The following is a 21,005-nucleotide window of genomic DNA, read 5'->3' as shown; positions in this document are numbered from 1 at the left end:
TAGCCTATAATAAGGTAATGTGTATATGCAATGGTTAAAAGTATGGCCTTTGGAGCCAGGAAACCCTCATTTTCAAATTCATCTATACATCTTGTCAAACATGCAATTCAAGGGAAATAACTTTACACCTCTGAGCTTTAGTTTCCTCACCTACAAGAGATATATAATACCTCAGAAAGTTTCAGTGAGTATTAAATGAGATAAACTATGTACATCACTTATCATAATGTCTGATAAGCACCAAGTAATTAATTTTTTTGTTTTCCTTCTTAATATTTTTGCTGCTATTAATATATTTTTATCTCAACATAAAAATATTTTTATTAATCTTAAAATCTCACTTTACAAAAACCATTTTGTTCACTATCTGTCCTCTCTCAGTTATTCACACATTTATTAATCTCCTTGTTATATGACTGTTAGTACACTAGGCACTGGAGAACCAAAACTAGTAAGAAACCATCCCTGACTTCAAGGTTTCAATGATAAGGAAAAAGAAAGAAACAATGAAATGACTGCAATTCAGTAAAGACTATCATATAAGAGTCTACAAGGTGCCTGTAAATATAGAGGTAGAGACAGCCAAACTTGTCTGAGAGGTACTATTCCTCAGAGGAAGAAATGCTGGACTGAATCTGAATTAACATTTTACCAGGAAGATAAAGGGATCTAGGTCACAGAGAAAACAGTACCTGCACACATATGAAGACTTGAGAGAAGTTGATAGACTGGGGAATAACAAGCAATTAAATATGATTTTTTTTCATGAAAGCTGTAAGAAAGTTAATTTCTCCCTATCTTTCTATTGCTCGAATTACTTCATTCATCAATTACAAATAGTATTAATTTAGTGCTTAATTTTGTAAGTACTCAGCTTGGTTCTGTGGGAGAGCCCCTGCTTAATCAGACTCAGATTCTGTCCTGAGCAGGTTATAGTGCAGTGGAAGAGAACAAAGTTTTTAAAAATCATGAAAAGTGTCAGGTACCCATAGAAAGATAAATTTATGGTGGTCTTCTGTTTTTCCAAGGGAAATATTACTTATACTAAGGGGGGTATGGAAAAAAAAAAAGCAGGGTTTCATTGGAAAGTTCATATTTGAACTGCAGAACTTCTTTCTCATTTAGAAAAACAGATAACCCACCAGTTCAGGGCCCGGCAATATACTAGGCACTTTACATATTCCACAACTCAGAAAAAAAAACATACCTATGGGGCCTATCTGAAGACAATATATTCCATCCACATGAAGCAATACCTGCCAATCATTGAATCGATTAATCACCTTACTCCTTCAAAAGTCTACACCTACAGAATCCTTTTCACAACATAACACATGAGGCATCCACAATCAGTAGCTCAGAGTGAGCACATAAGAGAAAACCCCTAACTTCCCTGTTTTAAAAAATCTAAAATAAATCCCTTAATTTAAATTAGATCAGATGAAAGCTGCATATGTCAAACAAATTGTTTCAAGTGCCAACTGAATTGCTTTCACTAAGATGCCCTTTAGCATTAGGACCCCAGTCCACATTGAAGGATATTACAAAACACATACCTATGAAATACATTGTTGTAAATACCACAGGTATATTGTTGAGAATGCTATTCATCACATCTCAGTGTCTGCTTTAGGAAGACCAATAGGAGGAATTTCTATAAGATTTCAATATTTGGTTTATTTTTATCTTATGGATATTGTTTTTCTCTTGATGCTGGTTACCAGAAAACCTTCAGTTAAATTTATTGTCTACCTATAGCAAATTTATGGGAACTCATAGCATGTATTTTATATACTCATCCAGCTGAATTTTCTTTTGGTATTTTCCCTGAGATTTTCTCATTTACCTATTTTTTAAATATTATTATTATTTTGTTTCCATTTTGGTAAGATGTTTTAATTTTTTAAACAATGAAATATATATATATTTTTTTTTCTTTTAGACATAAAGTAGGCATCATTCTCCATTAAATGATGAGGAAACTATGGCTTAGTTTTCAAGTGAGAATTTAAACTTTAGCCTGACACCAGAGCATGTCCACTTAACCACTCTACTATTACTGCAAGGCTTATGCACCACTTGCACAAATTCAATTGACATAAACCAACTATTCATACACTTTTGGAGAAATATACATTATTAATTTGGTTACTATGTGGTCACATTGGGTAATTTCTGCTACTGAACTTTTCAGTAAAGGATGGAAAAATATGACTAAGTTAAAGGAAAATGTGGAAAGAAATCTGGATTATTTCATACTTTAGGTAAACCAAAACAACACATAATCTTTAAAATGAGGATAATTTTGACCCTTAGAGAGCTGCTGTTATTATAAAGAGCTTTCAAGTCTTTAACTGAGGTAAAAAGAATTCAAAAGATATTTTCTAAGCACCAAATATATCCCAGGCAAGGCAAAATGCAAACTTCAGGGAAACTGTTCTTAACTATGTGGACAGTGTTGTCTGAATGGAAGAACACTACAGTACTATCTTATAGGTTGAATTATGTGCCCCCCAAATTCATGTTAAAGTCTTAACACCCAGTACCTCAGAATGTGACCTTAAAAGGAAACAGGGTCTCTACAAAGATAATCAAGTTAAAATGTAGTCATCAGAGTGGCCCCTGATCCAACATGACTGGCATCCTTATACAGAAGGAATATTTAGAAAAAAACAGGCACACAGGGAGAATGCCAAGTAAAGATGAAGGCAAGGATTGGGGTGATGATTCTACAAGCCAAAGAACACCAAAGATTGCTAACAAACCACCAGAAGCTAGAAAAAAAGGAATGGAGTATATTCTTCTTCATAACCCTTACAAGGAAACAACCCTACTGACACACTGATCTCAAGACATTCATCCTCCAGGATGGTGAGATAATAAATTTCTGTTGTTTAAGCCACACAGTTGGTTGTTCTTTGTTATGGCAGCCCTAGCAAACTAAAATAGCATGAATAAACAAAGAGCAAAAGCTTGAATAAACAAGTTTTCAACTGTTGATATAAACAACCAATGTTCTTAGGGTTGAGAGAAGTGCCATGTAACTAAACTGCCATGCCCCTACAAACAATCACACACACACACACACACACACACACACACACACACACACACACATGCCAGCACACACACATTATTCAAAATAAAAAATAATTAATGATTACTTATAAAACAAAATTATGTTTACCTTTCTCATTAGTATTTTCAACATATTCTGACTACCTAATATGTGCTATACAGAGTATGAGGCTCAGGGCACAAAAACGTTAACAAGATCCATTCCCTACTGGATAGGAATTTACAATCAAGTTTTGATCTTCCCATTCAGAATAACCACAGAATTTGATGATTATGATATAATATTACTTTTGCTGTTTTGTTTGTGTTCAACTGAATCTGTTACCTAATCATTTCTTTATAGGGAGACCTTCTCTCTGACAAAGACTAAGTTCTATGAGCATGTCACACAGAACCAAATACATGATAAACATTCAATAATTAATGATTGATCATATAATCAATTTGTCAGTTTTATCCCCCAAAAATTAACATCTGAAAAAGTATTTTATAAAATATAAGGTGCTCTATCAATGATCATTATTTTTTTTTTTAATTTTTTTTTTCAACGTTTTTTATTTATTTTTGGGACAGAGAGAGACAGAGCATGAACGGGGGAGGGGCAGAGAGAGAGGGAGACACAGAATCGGAAACAGGCTCCAGGCTCCGAGCCATCAGCCCAGAGCCTGACGCGGGGCTCAAACTCACGGACCGCGAGATCGTGACCTGGCTGAAGTCGGACGCTTAACCGACTGCGCCACCCAGGCGCCCCAATGATCATTATTATTAACATTATACCATTGATCACATATCAACAAAAACACAGCATTTCATTTTCAAGTATTTCCAATTTAATTCTTTAAAAATTGATTTTTTTTTCCTGATAACCTGTTCCATTATGATGAAATATTAAATGGGTTGAATCACAGTGAATGGCCAGATGAACTGTATTTTGAAACAACCGAAGACAAATTCAAAAGCTAAGGTCTTTAATACACTTACCACTTTCAAAACAAGCATCAAAGATAAGATGTCCTTTCTTGGGCTGTCCACAGTATCCAGATGGAAGCACCGTATATTTGCTCACATTCCCTCCGATGGCATCTTCATTTCCCATATCATTGCCTATTTTAAAAAAAAGGCTCATGTTTAACATAAAACAAAACATATCTAGTAACAGAAGCACAACAAAATTTTTATTATTGTTTTCCCTGTCCCCTATCATTTATTACCTATCCAGACAGTAAGAAATGAACTACAATAGTGGTGTAGTGTAGAAACAAGAAACATTTTGAAATCAGAAACTAAGGTCTGAAATCTCACCTCTACAACATTAATTCTTTGTGATACAAAGCAATCAACTTAATTCCTTTAAGCCTCAGTTTTTCTCATCCATAATAAAAGAAAAGCAAAAGCCATTCTTCAAAATGGTGTTTATGAGAATTAGGTAAGAAAATATCTAGCATGACAACTGAAATCCAAAAGATGCTCATTAAATTGCATCAGGTATTTAATAAATGGTTAATATATTTAAATTGTCAGAAATATTTAATAATTTTAATTCAAATAAAGCAATGGTACTATAACTAGCATTATAACTTCCTAGCATTCCATAACCAGAAATAAGCTGAGAACCAATGAATTAACATAGAAGTTATATTTCCTAAAAGGAACTTTAATTTTTTTTTTAATTTAGAAGTGTAACTTCCACCTAAGATGTAGAAAGTTGGAAAAATCAAACCTTATACCTTAAAAATACATATCCCAACAAAGAACAAAATCATAACTTTAAAAAATTCTATCAGAAACAGAGATTACAAGGCAGCAATAATCTGATGTCCAAGGAAAGTAAGGATCCAGAGCACAGGAGAAAGAACTGGTAGGTGTCATACCAGTGAGTAAACAGAATGAGGCCTAATTTTTTTTAACTACTAAAAGTCAAGTATAGGAAAAATGAGAGTGTAGAACTTCACAGAGACATAGACACAAAGGGAATTCACAACCACTAGCAGTCTCTTCTATACATGCCTTTTATCAGGTGTTTAAGAGAAAGATTGAGGACAGGGCAGAAAACTAGAAAATGCCTCTCACTGTAATGCAGGACTGGAGAAGGGGAGGGACTTCTCTTATAAAAGAGGCATAGGGGCACCTGGGTGGCTCAGTTGGTTGGGTGTCCGACTTCGGCTCAGGTCATGATCTCACAGCTTGTGAGTTTGAGCCCGGCGTCAGGCTCTGTGCTGACAGCTCAGAGCCTGGAGCCTGCTTCAATTCTGTGTTTCCCTCTCTCTCTGCCCCTACCCTGCTTGTGCTGTCTGTCTCTCATAAATGAATAAACGTTAAAAATTTTTTTAAAAAAAGAGGCATGAAGCCCCCCCCCCCCCCCCAGTATCCTTTTCCCTTATGGGGAAAAAAAAGCCACTGGGGGAGAAAGATCAAACCTTAAAACCCCATGCATGAATAAGATTCCAAAATAGGAGGAGGAGCAGCAAAAGAAAATATCCTCTATACCTGAAGGAGAGGAAGACAAGACTACCTCACACAAGACCCATCAATGATTCAAAGCATAGATGAAAGAGGGAAGAGAGATGGAATCATTGAAAAAATCACCCCAAGACCAGAGCATATAGGACCCGCCTAAGACCTAAGAAAGACCAAGACAACAGAAATATTCTTGCTTCCTCAATACCAAGATAGCAAGCACTAAAAACTAAAGTAATCTACTTCTAGAGATGAGACAAATCCACAGAAATAAACCCTCTCTGTAGCAGGTGTAACCAGGGAAGGACCAAAGTTTAGGGTGGAGCAGATGACTGAGGAAAAATTCTCAATCTCTCTAGCCCTATTCATCAGGAATAAAGTAACCCTAAAGACTCTACCAAAAAACATTTGATTACATATTGATACAAAATCAATATATAGAAATCTAAATCAATATACAGAAATCTTCTTGCATTTCTATATAACAATAATAAAATAGCAGAAAGAGAAATTAAAAAAAATTTGAATTGACAATTGTACCAAAAGTAATAAAATACCCAGTAATGAACTTGACTAAGGAGATGTAAGATCTATATTCTGAAAACTATAACACACTGATAAAAAACTGAAGATGATACAAACAAATGGAAAGATATTCCATTTGGAAAAACAAGAATTGTTAAAATCTCCACACTACCCAAAGCAATCTACATATTTAATGCAATCCCTACCAAAATACTAACAACATTTCTCACAAAACTAAAACAAATAATCCTAAAATTTGTATGGAACCACAAAACACCCTGAACAGCCAAAGTAATCTTGAAAAAGGAAAACAAAACTGGAGGTATCACAATCCCAGATTTCAAGATATACTGAAAAGCTATAGTAATCAAAAGAGTCAGATACTGGTACAAAAACAGACACATAGATCAAGAGACTAGAACAGCCAGCCAGAAATAAATTCATGATTATTTGGTGAATTAATCTTCAACAAAGGAGGCAAGAATATGCAATGGGAAAAAGACAGTCTCTTCAACAAATTGTGTTAGGAAAACTGGACAACTCCATGCAAAAGAATGAAACTGAACCACTTTCTTACACCATACACAAAATTAAACTCAAAACGGATTTAGGACCTGAGTGTGAGACCTGAAACCATAAAAATCCTAGAAGAGAACACAGACCGTAATATCTCTGACATCATCCATGCAACATTTTTCTAGGTATATCTCCTCAAGCAAAGGAAATAAAGCCAAAAGAAACTATTGGGACTACATCAAAATAAAAACATAAAAAAACTAAACTAAAAGACAGCATAACTGAGTGGGTAAAGATGTTGGAAAATAACATATGTGATAAAGGATTAGTATCCAAAATATATAAAGAATTTATAAAACTCAACACCCAAAAAACAATCTAATTTTAAAAAATGGCCACAAATCCTGGGAAACTTAACAGAAGACCATGGGGGAGGGGAAGGGGGAAAAAAGTTACAGAGAGGGAGGGAGGCAAACCTTAAGAGACTCTTAAATACTGAGAACAAACTGAGGGTTGATGGGGGTGGGGGAGAGGGGAAAGTGGGTAATGGGCATTGAGGAAGGTACCTGTTGGGATGAACACTGGGTGTTGTATGGAAACCAATTTGACAATAAATTATATTTAATATTTTAAAAATGGCCACAAGACATGAACAGAAATTTCTCCAAAGACATAAAAATAGCCACCAGACACATGAAAAGATGACCAACATCACTCATCATCAGGAAAATGCAATGAAAACCACAATGAAATATCACCTCACACCTGTCAAAATGGTTAAATCAAAAACACAAGAAAACAGTGTTCATGATGATTAGGAGAAAAAGGAACCATCGTGCACTGTTGGTAAGAATATACAATGGTGCAGCCTGCCAGCAGCTGGCCGAAGCGTGAGGGAGCAGACGGCGGTCGGAGCAGCGCTTGCAGCCAAAGTGCAGAGGGACAACAGCCCACTGCGGAGAGATGCTGGGCATGGCGTCAGGAATGACCAACAGAGATGGTTGAGATTCAGGGGAAGATGGCGGCATAGGAGAACGCTGGGCTCACCGTGTCCTGCTGATCACTAAAATTCCACCCACATCTGCCTAAATAACCCAGAAAACTGCCAGAAGACTAGCAGAATGGATTCTCCGGAGTTAAGCGCAGAAGAGAGGCCCACGGAAGAGGGTAGGAAGGGTGGAGAGGCAGTGCGTGGTACAGGGACTGGTGGGAGGGAGCCAGGGCGGAGGGGCGGCCCACCAGCAAAGCAGAGCCCCTGAGTCTGGCTTACAAAAGCGGAGGGGCCGGACAGAGGGTGTTCTGACAGCAAGCGGGACTTAACATCTGGAAGGTTATAAGTTAACAGCTCTGCTCAGAGAGTGTGGGAGGGATGGAGGACAACGGGAGGGAGAGTTGTTGAGCCCCGGACCACAGAGCTCAGCTTGGCAGGGAACAAAGGCACTCGCCAGAACCATCTCCCTCGCCCATCCCCCAGCGAAAATCCCAAAGGGAACCAGTTCCTGTCAGGGAACTTGCTTGCACTGCACAATAACTGTGCTTCTGCGGATCCATCCCTCCGGCAGCGGCAGCGGGTCTGCCTGCCTCCCGATGCTGCAGGGCCCCTCCCGAAGCAGATCACCAAAGGATAAGCGAGCTGACCCTGCCCCTCCCGCCCCTGTGCACCTTTCCTATCCACCCCACCTAATATGCCAGATTCCCAGCACCACAAGCCTGGCAGTGTGCAAGTAGCCCAGACGGGGCACGCCACCCCACAGTGAATCCGGCCCCTAGGAGAGGGGAAGAGAAGGTACACACCAGTCTGACTGTGGCCACAGCGGTGGGCTGGGGGCAGACATCAGATCTGACTGCAGCCCCACCCACCAATGCAAGTTATTCAAGACAGCACAGGGGAAGTGCCCTGCAGTTCCACAACACTACAGGGACTATCCAAAATGACAAAACAGGGGCGCCTGGGTGGCGCAGTCGGTTAAGCGTCCGACTTCAGCCAGGTCACGATCTCGCGGTCCGTGAGTTTGAGCCCCGCGTCAGGCTCTGGGCTGATGGCTCGGAGCCTGGAGCCTGTTTCCGATTCTGTGTCTCCCTCTCTCTCTGCCCCTCCCCTGTTCATGCTCTGTCTCTCTCTGTCCCAAAAATAAATAAAAAAAGTTGAAAAAAAAAAATTTAAAACAAAATGACAAAACAGAAGAATTCCCCTCAAAAGAATCTCCAGGAAATAGCGACAGTTAACAAACTGATCAAAAACGATTTAAACAATATCACAGAAAGTGAATTTAGAATAATAGTCATAAGATTAATCGCTGGGCTTGAAAACAGTATAGAGGACAGCAGACGATCTATTGCTACAGAGATCAAGGTAGTAAGGAACAGCCAGGAGGAGCTAAAAAATGCTATCAATGAGCTGCAAAATGGAAATGACCACACCTCGGATTGAAGACGAAGAGGAGAGAATAGGTGAACTAGAAGATAAAATTATGGAAAAAGAAGAAGCTGAGAAAAAGAGAGATTAAAAAATCCAGGAGTATGAGGGGAAAATTAGAGAACTAAGTGATGCACTAAAGAGAAATAATATACGCATAATTGGTATCCCAGAGGAGGAAGAGAGAAGGAAAGGTGCTGAAGGTGTACTTGAAGAAATAATAGCTGAGAACTTCCCTGATCTGGGGAAGGAAAAAGGCATTGAAATCCAAGAGGCACTGAGAACTCCCTTCAGACGTAACTTGAATCCATCCTCTGCATGACATATCATAGTGAACCTGGCAAAATACAAGGATAAAGAGAAAATTCTGAAAGCAGCAAGGGATAAACGTGCTCTAACATATAAAGGGAGACCGATAAGACTCATGACGGATCTCTCTACTGAAACTTGGCAGGCCGGAAAGGAATGTCAGGAAATCTTCAATGTCATGAACAGAAAAAAATATGCCGCCGAGAATCCTTTATCCAGCAAATCTGTCATTTAGAATAGAAAGAGAGATAAAGGTCTTCCCAAACAAACAAAACCTGAAGGAATTCGTCACCACTAAACCAGCCCTGCAAGAGATCCTAAGGGGGATCCTGTGAGACAGAGTACCAGAGACATCGCTACAAGCACGAAACCTACAGACATCACAATGACTCTAAACCCGTATCTTTCTATAATAATACTGAACATAAATGGACTAAATGTGCCAACCAAAAGACATAGGGTATCAGAATGGATAAAAAAACAAGACCCATCTATTTGCTGTCTACAAGAGACTCATTTTAGACCTGAGGACACCTTTAGATTGAGAGTGAGGGGATGGAGAACTATTTATCATGCTACTGGAAGCCAAAAGAAAGCTGGAGTAGCCACTTATATCAGACAAACTAGACTTTAAATTAAAGGCTGTAACAAGAGATGAAGAAGGGCATTATATAATAATTACAGGGTCTATCCATCAGGAAGAGCTAACAATTATAAATGTCTATGCACCGAATACCAGAGCCCCCAAATATATAAAACATTTACTCATAAACATAAGCAACCTTATTGATAAGAATGTGGTCATTACAGGGGACTTTAACACTCCACTTACAGAAATGGATAGATCATCTAGACACACGGTCAATAAAGAAACAAGGGCCCTGAATGATACATTGGATCAGATGGACTTGACAGATATATTTAGAACTCTGCATCCCAAAGCGACAGAATATACTTTCTTCTCGAGTGCACATGGAACATTCTCCAAGATAGATCACATACTGGGTCACAAAACAGCCCTTCATAAGTTTACAAGAATTGAAATTATACCATGCATACTTTCAGACCACAATGCTATGAAGCTTGAAATCAACCACAGGAAAAAGTCTGGAAAACCTCCAAAAGCATGGAGGTTAAAGAACATCCTACTAACGAATGAGTGGGTCAACCAGGCAATTAGAGAAGAAATTAAAAAATATATGGAAACAAATGAAAATGAAAATACAACAATCCAAACGCTTTGGGACGCAGCGAAGGCAGTCCTGAGAGGAAAATACATTGCAATCCAGGCCTATCTCAAGAAACAAGAAAAATCCCAAATACAAAATATAACAGAACACCTAAGGGAAATAGAAGCAGAACAGCAAAGACAGCCTAAACCCAGCTGAAGAAGAGAAATAATAAAGATCAGAGCAGAAATAAACAATATAGAATCTAAAAAAAATGCAGAGCAGATCAATGAAACCAAGAGTTGGTTCTTTGAAAAATTATACAAAATTGACAAACCTCTAGCCAGGCTTCCCCAAAACAAAAGGGAGATGACCCAAATAGAAAAAATCATGAGTGAAAATGGAATTAATACAACCAATCCCTCAGAAATACAAGCAATTATCAGGGAATACTATGAAAAATTATATGCCAACAAACTGGACAACCTGGAAGAAATTGACAAATTCCTAAACACCCACACACTTACAAAACTCAATCAGGAGGAAATAGAAAGCGTGAACAGACCCATAACCAGCGAAGACATTGAATCAGTTATCAAAAATCTCCCAACAAATAAGAGTCCAGGACCAGATGGCTTCCCAGGGGCGTTCTACCAGACGTTTAAAGCAGAGATAATACCTATCCTTCTCAAGCTATTCCAAAAAATAGAAAGGGAAGGAAAACTGCCAGACTCATTCTATGAAGCCAGTGTTACTTTGATTCCTAAACCAGAGACCCAGCGAAAAAAGAGAACTACAGGCCAATATCCCTGATGAATATGGATGCAAAAATTCTCAACAAGATACTAGCAAATCAAATTCAACAGCATATAAAAAGAATTATTCACCATGATCAAGTGGGATTCATTCCTGGGATGCAGGGCTGGTTCAACATTCGCAAATCAATCAACGTGATACATTACATTAATAACAGAAAAGATAAGAACCATATGATCCTGTCAATCGATGCAGAAAAAGCATTTGACAAAATTCAGCATCCTTTCTTAATAAAAACCCTCAAGAAAGTCGGGATAGAAGGAACATACTTAAACATCATAAAAGCCATTTATGAAAAGCCCACAGCTAACATCATCCTCAATGGGGAAAAACTGAGAGCTTTTTCCCTGAGATCAGGAACACAACAGGGATGCCCACTCTCACCGCTGTTGTTTAACATAGTGCTGGAAGTTCTAGCATCAGCAATCAGACAACAAAAGGAAATCAAAGGCATCAAAATTGGCAAAGATGAAGTTAAGCTTTCGCTTTTTGCAGATGACATGATATTATACATGGAGAATCCGACAGACTCCACCAAAAGTCTGCTAGAACTGATACATGAATTCAGCAAAGTTGCAGGATACAAAATCAATGTACAGAAATCAGTTGCATTATTATACACTAACAATGAAGCAACAGAAAGACAAATAAAGAACCCGATCCCATTCACAATTGCACCAAGAAGCATAAACTACCTAGGGATAAATGTCACCAAAATGTACAAGATCTGTATGCTGAAAACTATAGAAAGCTTATGAAGGAAATTGAAGAAGATATAAAGAAATGGAAAAACATTCCGTGCTCATGGGATGGAAGAATAAATATTGTCAAAATGTCAATACTACCCAAAGCTATCTACACATTCAATGCAATCCCAATCAAAATTGCACCAGCATTCTTCTCGAAACTAGAACAAGCAATCCTAAAATTCATATGGAACCACAAAAGGTCCCAAACAGCCAAAGTGTTTTTGAAGAAGAAGACCAAAGCAGGAGGCATCACAATCCCAGACTTTAGCCTCTACTACAAAGCTGTAATCATCAAGACAGCATGGTATTGGCACAAAAACAGACACATAGACCAATGGAATAGAATAGAAACCCCAGAACTGGACCCACAAAAGTATGGCCAACTCATCTTTGACAAAGCAGGAAAGAATATCCAATGGAAAAAAGACAGTCTCTTTAACAAATGGTGCTGGGAGAACTGGACAGCAACATGCAGAAGGTTGAAACTAGACCACTTTCTCGCACCATTCACAAAAATAAACTCAAAATGGATAAAGGACTTGAATGTGAGACAGGAAACCATCAAAACCCTAGAGGAGAAAGCAGGAAAAGACCTCTCTGACCTCAGCCGCAGCAGTTTCTTACTTGACACATCCCCAAAGGCAAGGGAATTAAAAGCTAAAATGAACTATTGGGACCTCATGACGATAAAAAGCTTCTGCACAGCAAAGGACACAATCAACAAAACTAAAAGGCAACCAACGGAATGGGAAAAGATATTTGCAAATGACATATCGGACAAAGGGCTAGTATCCAAAATCTATAAAGAGCTCACCAAACTCCACATCCGAAATACAAATAATCCAGTGAAGAAATGGGCAGAAAACATGAATAGACACTTCTCTAAAGAAGACATCCGGATAGCCAACAGGCACATGAACACATGCTCAACATCGCTCCTCATCAGGGAAATACAAATCAAAACCACACTCAGATATCACCTCACGTCAGTCAGAGTGGCCAAAATGAACAAATCAGGAGACTATAGATGCTGGCGAGGATGTGGAGAAACGGGAACCCTCTTGCTTTGTAGCAACGTGGATGGAACTGGATAGTGTTATGTGCTAAGTGAAATAAGCCATACAGAGAAAGACAGATACCATATGTTTTCACTCTTATGTGGATCCTGAGAAACTTAACAGAAACCCATGGGGTTTCTGGGGGAGGGGAAGGAAAAAAAAAAGAGGTTAGAGTGGGAGAGAGCCAAAGCATAAGAGACGCTTAAAAACTGAGAACAAACTGAGGGTTGATGGGGGGTGGGAGGGAGGGGAAGGTGTTTGATGGGTATTGAAGAGGGCATCTTTTGGGATGAGCACTGGGTGTTGTATGGAAACCAATTTGACAATAAATTTCATATATTGAAAAAAATTAAATTAAAGAAAAAATATATATATACAATGTAATGGCCAGTACAGAAAACAATATGAAGATTCCTCAAAAACTTAAAACTAGAACTACCATATGATCCAGTAATCCCTCTACTGGGTATTTTCCCAAAGAATATGAAAACACAAATTCAAAAATATATGTATAACCCTATGTTTGTTGCATCATTATTTTTAATAGCCAAATTATGGAAGCAACCCAGTGTCTACCAACAGATGAATGGATAAAATAGATGTGATATATATAAAGGGATATTATTGTCCATAAAAAAAAATGAAATCTTACCATTTGCAACAACATGGATGGATCTAGAGTATATAATGCCAAGAAAAATAAGTCAGAGAAAGACAAATACCATATGATTTCATTCATGTGGAATTTCAGGAACAAAACACATCAGAAAAGGCAAAAAGAGACAAACAAACAGACTTTTAAATACAGAGAACAAAATGATGGTTACCAGAGTGTTGATGGGTTGGGATGGGTGAAATAGGTGAAGGGGAGTAAAAGTACACTTACCATGATGATGAGCACTGAGTAAAGTATAGAATTGTTGAAACACTATATTGTAAAACATTGTATATTAATTATACTGGAATGTTAAAATTTTGTAATTTTAAAAATAAAGAAAGAAATTAAAATATTAAAAAAAGTAACGCTAGAAGAATTTAAAGTCAATGATAAATTTAAGATAACCACAGCAACAATGAAACTTAACCCAGCTTAATTCTTGATGAAAGTGATCTAGCCCTCAAACAAATGACCTACGAGATGAGGTGTATCCATTTCCAGAGACAAATAGTTTTTACATCATTGTCTACTGTTCTATACTGGGAGTCAAGTATGCAATAAAAAAATTGTGGAACATACAAAAAAACAAGAAAAAACAATCTACTCTCTATAAAGAGCAATATATAGAAGTAGACTCAGAAATGACTAGGGGCACCTGGGTGGCTCCTTCAGTTAGTGTCCGACTTTGGCTCAGGTCATGATCTCACTGTTGGTGGGTTTAAGCCCCGTGTCAGTCTCTCTGTTGACAGCTCAGAGCCTGGAGCCTGCTTCAGAGTCCGTGTCTCCCTCTGTCACTGCCCCTCTCCTGCTCATGCTCTGTCTCTCTCTCAAAAATAAAAATTTTTTAAAAAATGACTAAACATTGGAATTATCAGACAATGAATTAAAATAACTAAGACTGACATGCTAAAGCCTCTGGTGGAAAAGGAGGACAAATGCATGAAAAAAATGGAGAATTTCAGCAGAGAGATGGAAACTACAATAATGAGCCAAAGGACATGCTAAAACTAAAAAACACAGTAACAGAGATGAAGACTTTCTTCAGTGTACTCATCAGTAATCTTGACACTGATGAGGAAATAATTACTGAACCCTAGCTCAACAGAATAGAAATAAGCTGAACATAAATACAAAGACAATAAAGAAAAGAAAAAGAAAAAAGAAAAAACACAGCATCCAAAAGTTGCAGAATAATACCAAATAATCTAACATATGTATAACTAAAATTCTAGAAAAAGATGAGAGAGAATGGAGCAGAATACTTGAAGAGATAACACCTAAGATTTTCCACGGTTAATTAAAAATATTGAGCTACTGACCCAAGAAGCATCAAAGAAAATATTTATTTTAAAACTTGATAGATCATACGTGAAAATACAAATTACATGCGATAAAAAATTACAGTACACTACTCATAAAAAACTGCGCAAACCAGAAATCAAAAGAATGACATCTTTAAATTACTGAAAGAAAAATACCTTTAAAAAAAATAAGGCCAGGGGCACCTGGGTGACTCAGTTAGTTGACTCTTGATTTCACCTCGGGTCATCATCTCACTGATAGTGGGATTGAGTCCTGTGTTGGACTCTGCACTGACAGTGTGGGGCTCTCTTGGGATTCTCTCTCTCCTGTTCTCTGCCCCTCCCCTGATCGTGCTCATTCTCTCTCTCTCTCTCTCTTTCTCTCTCTCTCTCTCAGTTTCTCTCTCTCCCCCCTCAAAATAAATAAATAAACATTTTTTTAAAAATTAAGACCATAATGCAAGTATTTTGAGGAAAACAAGAGATGAGAAAATTCATTATCAGCAGTCTGATATTGTAAGAAATGTTAAAGAAAGTTCTTCTGGCCAAAAGAAAATGATAACACATATAAACTAAGATCCACACAAAGAAATGAAGGACTCCAGAAGTGATAATGAAGGTAAATACAAATATTCTCATCTTTAATACTCCAAAAGACAAATGACTATAACGAAAAAATAGTAGCAATTTATTATGAGATTACACCACGTGTAGAAGTCAAATATATAGCAGAAATAGCACAAAAGATGGGAGGGAGCAATTGGAAGTATGCTGTTTTAAGTTTCTTGAATTAAATCAAAAGCTGTATAATATTGTTTGAAAGTAGATGAACTATAATAAATTAAAGATGTATACTGAAAAACCAAACACCAAAGAAAAGATCATATACTAGTCAAAAGTGAAGATAAAATAAAATTTTAAAAAATAGCCTATCAATCCAAAAGAAGGCAGAAAACAAAAAAAGGATAAAAGGAACAAAGACCAGATGGACCAAACAGACAAAAACTAGCACAATATTAGAATTAATTTCTGAACATCAAACGGTATCTATTGACACTCTGCTAGGAAAGATAAAGAAATAGTTTATATACATTATTCTCCACTTCCTTAAGAATTTTTAGTAGTTCTATTACTATAATTATTCTGTTGAGATGATTATCAATTGAGGAGTATTCTTAGAGGGCATTTTGGACATCTATTGAGGTTTTTCTTTGTTTTCAAAATGGTGAAAGAGCACTGATGTCATTTGGTTGGTGGAGACCAGCTAGATGTATTGTAAAGTAGAGGACAGTCCAGTACAACTTTCATGTCTCCTATACAGGAACTAATATACGTAAAAATCCTATTTATAATTATGTGAGTTTAGAACTTAATGCTGTTATACACACTTTGTATGGCTTTTATAAATACTGATTTTTTTTCAAGAATACAACTACCATGTAAACCAAGAAAGGATTATAATTTTTGTTCATAATTTTAACCAGAAGTATCACCATTTTAGGAAATAATGTCACCAGTAGCATTGTCACGCACTGTTATTTGATTCACTAATATAACACTCCTGTATCAGTTAATATTGGCAGCAGTTGTGTTTATAGTGATTCTACACTCAAATGAAAACATTAGAACTCTACTGTGTTTTCCCTATGCCTGGACATATACATATCCTTGTTTTTCCTTGTGGATAAATCCTACTCACTCTAAGGACCTACATACAATATCATCTCCTCTGGGAAGTCTTACCTGACTTTCCCAAAGTCATTATTCCTCTCTGTGCCCATAGCATCTTATTTATAATACCTTTGTTATAGCATTAATACCTTTTTATCATTAACTATAGGTGTCTTTTTACCCATAGTTATTGTGGTTTCTCATCAGAAGAATCTAATTCCTTATCTTTTTATCACTACTTTCTCTCTCTCCACCTCAGATATGACACAATTCTTGGCACAATGTCAGTAATCTATAAATATTCACTGAATTACTAAACACAAATTTAGGAGCTAAATTTGAGTTCAATATTGAATATTAGTTTTTATATGTCTGTTGAGAGCACAGGGAATACATGATATATTTTAAATTCATCAAAAAGAAACAGCAAAAAAGAGAGAGGGAGAGAGGGAGGCAAACCACAAAACAGACTCTTAACTACAGAGAACTGAGGGTTGTTGGAGGGGAGGTGGGTAGAGGAATGGGTTAAATGGATGATGGGTGATGGGTATTAAGGAGGGCACTTATTGTGGTGAGCACTGGGTGTTGTATGTAAGTGATGAAGTACTAAATTCTATTCCTGAAACTAATATTACACTATATGGTAACTAACTGGAATTTAAATAAAAACTTGAATTGAAAAAAAAAAACCACAAAGATAGATTGTGGCATTCGATAAAAACTATGATTCAAGGAGCAGTAAGAAGTGTCAAACTAACAACCCCATTTACCTGAAACACTATTTAGATTTTATCATGGACACTACTGCTAATATTTGAAGTGAGATATAGTCATATACATTGGTATAGACACTTTACTGAATGAACCATGAGGTTTTTTGTGTTTTTTTTTTCTATGCTTGTTAACAAATCCTGACAGTAACATGTTGATCTTAAATGAGGGCATAAATGTGTAATATCTTTAAGATGTGAAGTTGCTGGACAAGGGCAGTGTGTATTACATTAGTAATACATTAGTATCATACATTAGTATCTTAATCAGATAGTCTACTTGCTTTGACATGACTGCTGTTAATTAATTTAAAAAATGTGGAGGGAAATTAAATGATTAAAATAAAAATAAATAAAGAGCACATTTAACATTTACAATTTACTAAAATAAACAGTTGTGATGTAATAAGACCAAATAGTAAAAGAAAGCAAGATACCACAAAACATACATGCACTGACACAAAGACCAAAAAGGGAATAGGGTGAAACTACAGTCCATAATGTTAATTCAGTTCATTGGTTGATCATTTGAATACAGGAGGCAGGAGATGCAGTTATTTGTTCTCAGAAAAATCATATCTTAATTACATAACGTGTATATATAAAGTAATTAAAAATAATGGCATTTACATTAGTACAAAACAATCCAAGTTGGCATGGAATAATGGAATAGTAGTTATAGAACAATAATTTTAAATTTCTTGACTTCTGTGCATTTTAATGTTCAGCCAAATAGCTGTTTTACCCATATTTTGGAATCCAGTCTCTTCATTCTTGTAATGCCCCCACATTTAGTTAAGGCAGCATGAATTAGTAGTAAGAATTTGGATTTCAAATCAACATAGATTTGAGGCTGCATCCACCTAATGCAGATACATATGCAATACAACCTTTGTTCAATAATTTAACGTAACCTCTAAGTCTGTTTGCTTAGAGTCTTATGTTGTTATAAAGGTTACAGAAAATATATGTAAATCACCTAGAACATAGAATTTACTCAGTAAGTAGCTGGTTATTATTACTATCATCATTATCATTACCATCATCATCATCATCATTATTAAGCTACGTGTATTTCAAAGAAGTGTATTTAAAAAAATAATAAAAGATGCAAACTTATAAAGTATAAGGGAGGATTCAGAAAGGAAGGGAACAATTTGAATTTAAATCCATAAAGAATGTCTTAGTAGAAGTCTTTTCTTTGAAGTAAACACTGAATAAGCAGCATCCAGTTAAATTACACACTATAAAACACCCTTATTGTAGTGTATAAAATATTTGCCTCCAAACATAGAGCCAGACTAACACAATGAATTTTCCTACTTAAAGATGTTAGAAAGAGAGAAAATAAAAAATAAAACAATTGAGGTTTAAGGAAATAACTACCTAAATATAATCATGTTATTATTTGCATGCCTTTATAAAATGCTACATAGATAACAAATATTTAGCAATAAAACTTATGAACATATTTTATGGAGGGAAAAACAAAGAAACATGTAGATCTATAGATGTAGCATGTACCTTAAGAAATAATACAATAATTATATCTCATTTTATGCTAATAGGCTGCTGAGACATCTAGAAATAGACTTTAGGGCTGCATAGAATTTTTGAAATTTAAATGGAGTATGAAGATGATGGATATCACAAAGGCTGAATTTGTTCCATTTTTACATGGAGAATACTCTACAGTAGTCCCCCTTATCTGAGAGGGATGTGTTCCAAAACTCCTAGTGGATGCTTGAAGCTGCAGATAGTACCAAACCCTGTACATACCATGTTTTTCCAATACATACATACATAACTATGATAAAGCTAAACCTCTAACAGGCACAGTAAGAGATTAACAACAATAACTAATAATAAAATATAACAATTATAACAATATACTGCAATAAAAGTTACCATAGATCTAGCAACCTCAACATATGATTTTTTTTTCTAAATTTTAAGTCAGGAACTTTCACCTTCTCACCTAAAGGAAGCTCTTTAAAGCTTTTCACTGGCATATCCAAATTGCCAACATAATTACTCTTGCAATTTGAAGCCATTATTAAGTAAAATAAGCGTTACTTGAACACAAGCATCATGATACAGTAAATCTGATAACTGAGAAGGCTACCGAATGACTAACAGACAGGCAGGCAGTCTATACAATGTAAATATATTGCACAAAGGGATGATTCACACCCTAGACAGGTTGGCAAGAGATTTCATCATGCTACTCAGTATGGCTCGCAATTCAAAAGTTATAAGTTGTGTGTTTCTGGAATTTTCCATTTAATGTTTTTCAGATCACAGTTGACCACTAAACCAAGGTCAAGGGGGAGAATGCTGTACACTAAAGTTAAAGCAATTCATATCAGGCAAAAATGAAAAAAATAGGGGCAACTGATTGTTTTAGTTAGTTAAGCATCTGACTCATGATTTTGACTCAAGTCATCTCACAGTTCGTGGATCTGACCTCCATATAAGGCTCTGCACTGACAGCTCATGGGGATCCCTGCTTGGGATTCTCTCTCTCCCTCTCTTTGCCCCTCTCCCACTCGCACTCAAGCTCTCTCAAAATAAATAAACTTAAAAAAATACTTCAAAAAATGAGGAACACAGCTTATTAATTAAAACTGACCTTTATAGGGAACATGTATTCCACCTCTCAGGCTGAAACACCTTCAAAGAGGTAACAAATTACCCCTGTGTAGAAGTGACATGCAGTTAAAGAGATCTGTCAGAAGTTCCATTATAAAGTCATATTTCCAGGACTTCATAATTTCAAGAGAAAATTACATGAAAGATGAGACTAAAACCACAAACTCCAAGTCAAGAAAATAAATCTAAAATTCCTACTTGAGGGTGTTTTAAGAAAGAGAAATCTATTCTTTGAGAACTTTAACAACAGTAAACTAGTGCCCATTACATTGCTTCTTCCTAGCATTTTATAAAATATTATCATATTCGCTCATTACAAATATATACTTATAAGATATAGTACAAAACCTTTCTTAAAAAATTTTTAATAATTTCCTAAATATATACATCCTAATTCTCTCTAGGCACATACATCTTTCATACAAATGAGACATCTAGAATTGTTAAGCTACAATCTTACCTAATGCATATTGAAGATCTATTATTATAACCACTCTATCTTGTGCCCAGAATTAAAGTGAATATATAAGAAAAATAAGCTATAAATTCATCATTTAATAAAATAAGGATATACTAACAATTAATACTAAAGCTGTCAGAAAGCTGACCAATGAGTTAAGAACTACATGGAAAATAAAAATATATACAATTTTAAAAATGCTCTATTTCTATAAAAATAGAAAATTCAGTACAGACAGTATAGTTTGGTGCCATATGGTATTGAGAAATGTGGACATACAGCTGAATTCTTGCTTGGTTTGTTAAATGTATGACCATGAATGAGCCCCAATGCAGCAAGCTAAGGTCTTGGATTTCCCTATTTTTACCTGACACCCTTTAAAGAAAAATGGTTGGCCCAT

The 21,005-nt window shown here is 36.3% G+C and overlaps 1 protein-coding gene across 7 annotated transcripts in view; it reads right to left on the bottom strand.

The window, feature by feature from the left end:
• BEND5 (BEN domain containing 5) overlaps positions 1 to 21,005 on the bottom strand; it is a 1,448,520-nt gene that overhangs the window by 1,316,123 nt on the left and 111,392 nt on the right. For all 7 annotated transcript variants that reach the window (XR_007455035.1, XM_049618594.1, XM_049618596.1 and 4 more), the window contains one exon: positions 4,060 to 4,182. Coding sequence is in view for 6 of the 7 variants with exons in the window: in XM_049618594.1 (XP_049474551.1) it covers positions 4,060 to 4,182 (123 nt within the window). In the remaining variant the exon portion in view is untranslated. The remainder of the gene's footprint in view (positions 1 to 4,059; positions 4,183 to 21,005) is intronic.

The sequence above is a fragment of the Panthera uncia genome (genome assembly GCF_023721935.1).
Source record: "Panthera uncia isolate 11264 chromosome C1 unlocalized genomic scaffold, Puncia_PCG_1.0 HiC_scaffold_4, whole genome shotgun sequence".
NCBI classification, from domain to species: Eukaryota; Metazoa; Chordata; class Mammalia; order Carnivora; family Felidae; genus Panthera; species Panthera uncia.
Note: the sequence above shows the minus strand (reverse complement) of the source record. Positions and strands in the feature narration are given on the sequence as shown.